This window comes from Teleopsis dalmanni, chromosome 2 (assembly GCF_002237135.1).
Source record: "Teleopsis dalmanni isolate 2A chromosome 2, ASM223713v2, whole genome shotgun sequence".
NCBI lineage: Eukaryota > Metazoa > Arthropoda > Insecta > Diptera > Diopsidae > Teleopsis > Teleopsis dalmanni.
The window spans coordinates 166708804-166719752 of record NC_051847.1 but is presented as its reverse complement, the minus strand read 5'-3'; the positions used below and the strand labels follow the sequence as shown (position 1 = coordinate 166719752).

At 27.8% G+C, this 10949-nt stretch overlaps 2 protein-coding genes across 3 annotated transcripts in view; one reads left to right on the top strand and one right to left on the bottom strand.

Annotated features, from left to right (window-relative positions):
* The window catches only part of LOC119679664 (homeotic protein antennapedia), a 413608-nt gene that overhangs the window by 352325 nt on the left and 50334 nt on the right, over positions 1-10949 (top strand). The gene's annotated exons all lie outside the window — the stretch shown is intronic.
* Positions 1-10949, bottom strand: part of LOC119682205 (homeobox protein H55-like) — an 85418-nt gene that overhangs the window by 27130 nt on the left and 47339 nt on the right. The window contains exon 2 of the mRNA XM_038095575.1: positions 3177-3290. Coding sequence (XP_037951503.1) covers positions 3177-3290 — 114 coding nt within the window. The remainder of the gene's footprint in view (positions 1-3176; positions 3291-10949) is intronic.

Below are 10949 nucleotides of genomic sequence, written 5' to 3'. Positions count from 1 at the left end.
ATATGGATATATATATATATATGCATAAATATAATAAAAAATGTATAATAAAATACCACAAATTATATATCACTAAAATATGTTACTATTTATAATAGCAATTAACTATACTTAAGTATATTATTAAAAGTTAGACATGTATGAATTACTTATATATCTGTACACGTTTTTTGATCATTGGGCTTGAATGTTTTTCTCAAACTGAATATTTGAGATATTAATTAAATCTGAATATTTTAATATTTGCATTTTGTTATTTCAGTATTTGGAATATATAACATTGCACTTTATAATGGTTAAGTATCGAGAAATAATATTGCTTAATTACTTTTTAGCTTTTATCACTTAATATTAAATTGAAATTCGCCTATACTATATACCTATATACATATATATCAGTAGTTATTATCAGTTAAGTGTAAGCAATGTATTAAAAATTGAGGCCCTATGCTTCACTGGGAGTTAATGGAATAAATAAGAAAAAGAATGTATTAAGAGTTAATCATAATGCACTTGCATATAACATATAAATATTGTTTTTTCCATGATAAATATAATATATGTAATATTACATATGTCATATACATAATTTGTTTTATATTATATATTTATAATTTTGTGTATAAATGCTTTAAAAGAAAATTATTGACATCAAATGTCAAAAAAAGTTATTTTAGTGTAATTTTTTCCCAACAAAAAGTAATTAAATTATTATATTAAATTAAATTATAATATTATATAAATAAATAAATAAATAATTTGATCAACGCAAATCTTCAAAGTACGACATGGTTTTTTATATATACTTACAAATTCAGCCACAATAATAATAAGAATAATATTAAATAATATAAGAATTACTTTCAAGAGCATTATAAAAATATAGTTGTGTAAGCAATATTTATTCCTTTTTATCTAAATTACTTTATACGAATGATTAGAGAATCATTCATTCTTCTTTCACCTTGAAGCGAGTGAAAGACTAATAAGTAAATATACTTTTCACATAATGCAATACCAAGAAAGATATATTCATGTTTAGTAAGTTCTGATTTTATATATAATTTCCTTTATTTAAGAAAGAGATTATCATCCTAATCATGTGTCCAAGTTTCAATTACCTAAGCTGAATGTATTCTTAAACTAAATATATCCAATTTTTGTGACCTCCGATAAATTCGTTGAATTATTCAATATTCGTTTAATATCACTACTTATTCTTATAGAAGCTATTTCGCTTATGTTCCCGTGGCCTTCATTCAAAAATTCTTCAGGTCCACTGATTGTCATATCACCTACATTAGATCATTATATTTATATTGGATACTTTTATTTTCTCTTCCATAATTGTAGTTGTTGTTTGGTCTCTCGTAATTATGAGCATTAGTCTATCAGTTGCTCTCTCAGTCACTGGTAACACGTGAATTATGTATCTGCTAAAAATCAATGTTTAAGAATCCCACTTGATCATAATTACTGTATACTATATATTAGTTGCAGAGCTAGGTTTTTGCATATACAGTCAAACTTCCATAACTCTAAGTCCAATTTTGCAAAGAAAAGATTCGACTTATGGAGACTTCGAGTTAGAGAATTTTTTTATATTTTTTTTCTTTTTGAAAGAAACTAGAATTACATTTTAAGATATTTATTTATTTGCAATCAAATTTATTTTTATTATATGTATTCATTTGGTCTCTCCCGATTCCATCCAGCATTAATCTTTCTGATACCCTTTAACGCAATGGTATTTTTCAAACGGTATATTGGGTAAAATGCAATATGTCCAAATCCTACATAAACCAGCCTGTATACATTGAACATATAATCTCCTTTTAAGGCATATGAGCAAATCGCTCTTAAAGATAATATTAATGGTGCAATTTAATATTAAAAATCATATGCAATCTCTTCAACTGGAAAAGATCTCAACTTTTTCCTTTCCTGCTCTATCTTATATACTGCTTATATGTGTGTATTTAAGAAACAAACAAACTCTTTCATAAATCCTTTTGTCTACATATGAAGACTAACTAACATCAAATAATCTGAATAAAATTTCTATCCTAAAAGTGCTTCTTTCAACATTTTAAAGCTGAATCTGTGTTCTAGTAAAACTAAATAAATTTTATAAAATAGAATAAAATAATATATAGAATAAAATAATATATAGAATAAAACAAAGTATAGAATAATGTGGAATATTCTAGAAATTGAATAAAATTGTTATCCCGATAAAAAAATTTTTCCTACTTCACTGTTCCCAAATGATTGCATTTTGCATGTTCCAGTTTTTTGTCTCTATCGCGATAATTTAATCAGAAAATGCATATTCGCACTTCTTGGCTTTTAGTCTCGCATTAAAGTGCATTGAATTTTGAGTTTATCTACCGCATCTGTCTTTCAATATATCTACATAGCACATAATGTCGCTGTGATGCCGAGGTATGTAGGAAGACATGTTCGCTCTAATACCTGAGTGTGTGTGCATATTATAATAATGAATACTCTGGGCAAGGTTGAAATTTGCTAAAAGAAATCATTTATTCTTCAGATACTTGCATTTCATTCCACACTCTTAGCTGTGAGACAATTTCGTTTTATTCTACCTATGTATAGATACTGTTTCTAAGGCCGAATTCGATACATTCCTACTATTCTTGCTGTTCCTGCTGTTATTGTCTTAGCTTCTAGTGTAATTCCTCATCATAATGAAATTGTAGGTAATTTGATTTATTTTTAGTGATTATTCAAAATCACCCTTCATTCCTTTTAATTCGTCACCATGTCTGCGTACTTGCTGCTATTTCTGGAAGACGTTTAAGAGTATTAACATTATACGGTATTATACTCGTATATCTGAAATCTATAACTATCATATGAATTCATATGATAGAATTTATTTTTATCAATATTTAGTTTTTCAAGTCAAAATTACTCTTACAACATATAAGATACTTAACAATATTGAATTATCATTGGACTCAATTTCAATCTAATTCGCGCAGAAGACCCACAGGAAAGAAAATGGAAAGATGGAAAAAAATATATGAAACACAAGAAATTACTTATCTTCTTATACGGTAAGCTGCTCCTCCTTGTATTCTTTTTTTTAATTTTTTGTTTTTTTTTTATATTTTTTCCTGCTTTAGTATTTTGTATTCAAACAACAATACTTTGCTGCTCCTGTGCACGTCCTGCTCGCAACATTGCGCTACGCAATACTGCGAGTTGCTTTGTAACAGTCTGATTTTGACGTTGACGAATTTGTCGACATTTATCATTCGTTTCTAAAAGACAAAAATAACAAAAACAACAACAAAAAATTAAGGATACTCCCGCTTTTCCTGACATGCCTGTCGTTCCGAAGGCATCATTCCATCAGCCATCAGCCAGCCGCGCACCTATCTTCCATGGCATTACATGCGAGTATTTATCCTAATACGAAACAGAACGCGCGGTATGTCGCTGCTGTGCGCATCCATGATTAAAATTTAAGTTCCGTGGGCCCATACGGAGGTGGTCGCCACGGTGCACAGCAGGCGAAACACTATTTCAGTTAGACTTCTAAAACAAATTCCTATTTAAAAAAGGAGTCATTAAATTTATTCATTTTTATAACGAACCTGCCGTTGAAGAAGAACCTTGTTGGAGTAAAGCAAGATAAATATCGCATTAATTAACTAATCATAGCACATTTATGAAACTAAACGTTAAGCAAATAAAAGCATTCTACTTTTGCAATATCATTAATAGGACATAAACTATTTACTATAGTTGAGCACGTCAAAGTATATAATAACAAGAACACATAAGAGTAATATTATTTATTTTGAATTCATATATAAGTACTTTTATGAATATATGATGTATATATCTTCAGTAGATACAAAGAAATGACTATTGAACTTACTTGTAAATAATTGAAAACGAGCCCATTTGCAATACTAGTATCAAACCCTTAAAATGAAAAAAAATATATTATCAGAATTATAATTAGATAATAATAATTAAAAATATATCAGTAGTCCATTTGCAATACCAGTATTCAACCTTTACGTATTTCACTATAAATAATCTTACTTAATTAAAATAATGTAGTAGAATGCATTTACATATTATATTGCTTATAACTTAAACGATAGCAGGTATTCAGAATCGATAACATATATGACTGGGAATACATTCACTATTATATATAAAAATATTTATTAATCATTAAAAATATATGAGCCCATTGGTATAAGTCACATTCAACTCTACTCAGAAGAAATAAAGAAAGAATGAAAAAAGGAAAACTATAAGGAATCTATTGATCTGATTAGTTTACAATAATTGAAAACTTATCGTAAACCCATTTGTAAGTATCAAACACTTACGATGAAAATAAGAAAACTATAGGAAATCAGATTTGTTACCAATAAATGCAAACACCGAACCCTTAAAATGAAAAATAGATGACTATAAGCAATCCGATTACTTAATAATAATTAAAACCACATATTAAAAACACATAGGCAATACTAGTATACAACCATTAAGATAAAAAAAGAATCTAAGCGCAAAACAATTTATTTGAATTATAGAATAGCTGATATCTGTGATAGGAAGGCTTTATATATAAACTTTAGATATAACTTTAAAGATTGAGAGTATTGACAATGCATCTAAAATATGAATGCATTCACTATGATGTTTGATATATTTAAAAATATTCTTTGATCTACAGAACATTTACTATTATTATACATCGCGACTCGAAAGGAAATTAGTCAAATAGAACAACTATATCTTCAGAGATGATTATACGCAGTTGGTTGGGCACAACATTCTATCTAGTTTAAAATGATTTGAAAATAGCTACATAAATAGATATACATAAATAAAAAATGTTACAATAGTAATAAGTAAGATATCTAATAAGATATCATAGTAATATACTAGTCTGAAGCAAAAACACAGAAAGCGATCAATATTTTCATTTTTATCATGCGATAGCTTTAAGAGGATACCGTACTCAGATATTACGGCGTATACGCGATCTATTTGTTAGTCGATTATTTGATTGTCTATGTAGTGTTTGTAAGTTTTTACAGTACTTGCCGTAAAGTGTATATATGTTGAGTGATGGAACGACCAAATACTCATGATATTCAATCGGTGAATATCTGATCACTCATTGAGCATGACGGATAACACCTCGCCAGTGAATTGGCACATAGTTTCAACCTTTGAGATATTAATCTTGAAAAAATCTTATATGTGACAAAAATTTAATGATTGGTTTCCTGGATATCATTTATTTGAACAAAACAGACGGTTTCACTCTATCATCTAGTTTCTTTAACTTCATTCTGCACAGAGAAGATTACTTATTACAAGCACATCGCTGCTGTCGCTTCAATGATCAGTCGCTATATAGGAACAAGCACAAGGTCATACAATTTCAACAATGTATTTTGGAATGAGGACTCCAAATTTATTTTTCAGGAGGCAAAATTGTTGTTATCATTGCCAATACCCGTCTGGAGAGATGGTGACTCAATTTTTTCAGTACAGCTTATATGTCCATAACTAGATTGCAGTTTTTATCCTTGCATGTTGAGGATGCAGGCTTAAAACCTTGACTCAGAAGATTGATATTTTGATCAAATTTACAGTTGAAAATTCGAACTTTGACATGATCCGATAATAATAATTATTACTGATAATTTCATTTTGATAACAGTTTTATAGTCAGTAAAAGAAATTCAAATATTAATTTCTTCTTTCAAAGAAAATGAATATACATATATTACGTACATATATAGTACGTATTTCCTTTGAAAAAGTCATAGACAGTTGAAATACTTATTTGGAAATAATTTCCTTTGTTATTCTTTTATTACTGGTTTTTTTTTAGTTTGTGGTACAAGTTTTCTTTTGATGAAAAAATTAATAAGTTAGTTCCAAGATGATGCAACAAACGGACTTTCCCTTAATACATTTTTAAAATAAGATATAAAAATAAATAAATTTCAAAATGTGAAAATAATCTTATCCATTATTGCTATTTCGATCCAATTACAACCATGACCAAATTTAGTGAAAATAATTGGAATAAAGTTGACTTATTTTAATTGCAATTGAAAGCTCATTAAAGAATACTCAAGTGAATAGTTCATGTCAGGTGAAAACATTGAGTTTTTAATCTTTAAAAAAAATTTAAATGTTGGACACATAAAGTAGTATAAGCATATAAAAAACTATATGAAAAAAACATTAATTAAAACATTTTACCACTTTTATTTCAGATCTAAATTTGGTGTTGTATATCAGTAACATCGATATCGAAAAAGTACATTACGGTTCCGCTTAAGGTAACAAAACGAAGTACATATTAATTACGAAGTCGGCTGAGTTCTTTCCTTTCAATTTTTTATACATACTTTATATTTAACAGCTCAATTAATTTGGAAACGTTTTAAAAGTATCGTTACAGCATTAAAGTTTAGCATAAACGTATGTACACGAGTACAAAATCTCCTTGGTTTCCATTTGGAACCTGGAATCGAACGTCTTTTCACATGCCACAATCAGCATTTCAGTTCGATAAAGATCTCAAAAGGATCTTGCTGACTGTTTTTGTTATTGCTTATTAATGGGGCTCATTACGGCGCGACAACTCTTAGTTCTGGTGAAAATTGTTTTCAGTCAGCTTTAAATTGAGTTTATAAATTTACATGATAAAAGGATTGATTATGTCAATTTATCATTTAATTAGTGTACCTTTATTTACAAAATTGTATACCAACTTCATTTTCGAATGCACTCCGAACACCGAACACCGAACTCTCGGATGCAAGTTGCCGAACAATGCGAGTATCTAATTTAAATGTTGAGGCGGAGATGTGTGTTAACATTTGAAAATGGTTTCTTCACAATCTTCAGCATTTAGGCATCAAGTTACTCAGTGGAAATTGATTTCTAATTAACAGAAGCATAAAATAATTACTTATTGTTATTATGATAATCATGAAATTGTCACTTCGTATATTAGTGGCTATTGATTAAGCCAGGTAGCCTAAGGAATTTCAGTATTCACAGCTTAACTAATATTAATTGTAAATAATTCCATGTGGGACATAAAACTGAAAATACAAATCTATTAAATATCCATACATGGATTTCATATACTGATTTGTGTTTATTTGTAATTATTATTACTTATCCAAAACGACTTTACATAAGTTTTTAAAGTGAGTGAAAAGTCATCACATATCTAGGCTGACTATAACGAATAAATTAGCAGTTAGTTGTCTGGACAATTGGTCATAAGAGATTCGATTATATCAAAAAACAGCTGATAAGCTTGAGAAGGTGAACCCTATAGCTCTAAAGCGCTCCAAAGTGAACCAAAACGACACGAACCTTTTTGCGGGATATATGTTACGTTTGTCAGACTGAAGTGTTTATCGTCAGAATTTTCAGATATGTGAGAACAATGAAAAAAGACATACCTAGATAAATAGAACCACAGTCTATATACATACAAAGTCCAAATAATTTATATCGGCTTGGTTCAAACTAGTTTGCTAATAGATTTTGATATTAATGACACATGGACCAAACAAGTAGAGAGATAGGATCTATCAAAATTTTAGGTCGCTAATATCAGTTTGTTTGAATAAACCATTAAAATAAACTAAATGTTTTTAATACATACTGATATACGATATATAAAAACATACCTTCGAGACCGCATACAGTGGAAAACTGGGATATACAGAACTATAAAATGCAGTTTGATGATATATGAACTGAGTTCTGGGATAACTTATTAAAGGTTGAATAGGGATCATTTACGAAACATTGAACGAGCAGTTTTCTTAATTTCTATTAATCATATTAAAATCGGTCATAGAACTTAATTTTGCAATGTCTTATATATTGAATTCCACAATTGATCTTGGGTAATCATCTTTCTTGCGTTATCTTTTTCGCGTTGAAAATAGTTAGATATGTAAATTAAAGCTTAAGGTGAAATTAGTACAGGATATCGTACTCTTTGGCTGCTCCAATAACTAGAAATGTCATTTAAAATAGATCGGAAAAAATTAAAATGTGTTTTACAAGAACCGGAAAGTATTTAATGTATGGTATTTTGCTAAATATCGGTACCTATATTTTCTTGTAAAATACGTTCGTTAGAGCCAAAAATAGAATATTTTGCAAAGGGTGGTGCTAATGGCGTTCTGTTTTAAAGCAAGTGAAAGAACATATATATAAGAAACGGTTTTTGCGCATTATAACCTTGAATATCTTTATTATCTTATCTTATCTTTATTATTATCTTATTCTATAAATCTTCTGAATCAACTTAACAATATTATAACAAAGATAAGATAGATTAAGTATTAGATAGTTTATTATGTTTAATTTTGACGTTCGAAATATATTTCACTGGGCTATTTATTTTCCCTTAGTAATTTGCTAACAAAATGGTCAGCAATGTCAAAAAGTTGAAAAAAATATATTATTATTATATATTATCATATTATCTTATGCCTTTTAAGAGGTTTTTCGAACAGTAGTGAACTACATCAACAAAAATTTATTTTATATTATATTAATTAATTGAATCTTTGGCTGACAAATATAACTGTTTCGAGTATTGTCTATTAGGAATCTCTTGATGAAGGCGAATTTGTCAAAAAACATATCGAAAATAAACGTTCGAAATAAAATGTGAAATCTAATGTACCTACTAAACAACTTCTCTGTAAACAAATCATATTTTAAGTTACATTTGTATTTAAAGAGAACTGATCAAATTTAATATTTATTTACAATTTTTAAAGAATTTCAATTAAATGCAATTGAATAGACAGATTTCTTCAAAGACCTTTAATGATAGATATATGACGATGTCCGAAACAGCTGCGTATTCAGTCGAAGAATTAACTTAATTAAAAAAAAATTATCTTGGATTTAAAACTATACTTTTCTATTACCACACTTTCCTATTCGAAATAGGTAACTTGTCATATGACAAACGATGCCTATTTAAGAATTCCAAAATAAAACTTCAAACAATATTAATGAATAGAAATTTTATAATATAAGATTAACCCTATTCTTCTATAAGTAGTCGAACATTCAACAACCAATAGATATTACTATATTGTTAAATAGAATTAAATAGATCCACAATTATTAAAATCTATTTCATCAAAAAATGCACAATAGTCTAAAAATAATAAAAAAATTTATATATTAAATAAAATATAAAAAAATACTGGTCAAGTCATGCGGCAGTTAGAAGATATTAAAAATAGTAAAAATTAGTAACTGGAATACTCCATCCATACTACGTGGATAGTTGCATATAAAGCAATTTTTTTGTATCTTCAAGGTTCTTGCTTGTTGTTGTTGTTGTTTTTTATTGTGTGCTTGTGCTTGTGCGCTTTACAAAAACAAAGGAAGCTTTAAATGCGATTGCTTTTATGATTATTATTATTCGTATTCATTTTCGTTGTGCTGCGCCAATGATGAATTTCTGGCTACGTCATGCCACCATTTTTACGTTTTACGCCTTGCGTCTCTCAGCTTTGGATTCAGGTTTGAGTTTACCTACTCGTGTTTCTTTCGGCTGAAACGCTTAATGGCATTTTAATAGTTTGATTAATGTGCGCACGCACCTTCCTTTTTTGTTGTTATTGTTGTTGCTGTTTATATTTCTTTTTCCTATTATTAATATTATTATTGTTTTTATTGTTTTTGTAATTAGTTTTGTTGTGTATTATTTATTTGCATTAACGCCAACCAAAGAAATAAGAATTTTTTTTTAAATAATTTTTGGTTCTATTTTTTTCAAAATATTTTCAAAACATTTAGTTTTGCTGAATTATTAAATTATTTAAAATTATTCAAAAGTTACTGAAAAAAATTATATTAAATATTTATAAACAAAAACACATGTTTAAGCTTTTTAATATATTATTATAATTTTAAAAAATATATTAAATTGGTGGGATAAAAAAAGAGATAAAGATAAATTCTGTAGTTCTAGAATTTTATAAATTAAAAATTATATTTAATTAATTAATTTTACTAAAAATAACTTCTATATAATATCTGAATAAACAGGTTGTTTTTTTAAACATAATATAATAAGAAGTAGCAATTGAAGAAATTATTATTATTTCTTGGTAGAAAGAGAGAGAAGAATTGTTGTAAAACTTTGCTAACTCTACCCAAAGAAAACTTTCAGTCATACTTTAAAAACCTCTCTGGGCGATAAGTATATACTATGGAGACATTTGTAATTAGTCGATTATAATTACCGATTGCATTCTTTTATTGCCTCTTAAAATACATTTTCATAATACAGTAGAGATTGATATATTAGATCTCCTAGATATTAGAGCATTTAGAATTTAAACCCCGATTATTTAAGTTCTAGGTCTAAGCCTTTTGTTTAGACTTAGCTTTTCAGCACATTTTTATATGAATTTTGTGTGAAAAATATAATTTATTGGTACATTTTCTTTAAGATAAGCACAATAGTCTAAACATAGTATAAGTATTTAGTCAAAATATTCGATATGTTTGTATTCCACTCATATGATTTACGATCAGATTGATTATCTGAATAGCTGCAAACCCTTAAAACTGCATATAAGTTGTTATAATTATTGAAAGCCTAGTTGTACTGTACTAGATCTATTGTGCAAACTTTTAATTTTTAAGTCTGTATGTTCAGGCCTCTGATAAATAAAATTACAGTGCAGAATTTGTTGTTTCAAACTTTATATGTAAACAAAAAATGCCATCTCTGCATAAGTGCTGCCATTGTCACATTCCTTATAAATGGAATTGTTTACCAGCAAAATATGCATAACATATAAAATACCGAATTTAAAAAAACCTTGAAGCATATTTTTGGCCAATATCCAGCATTGATGGAA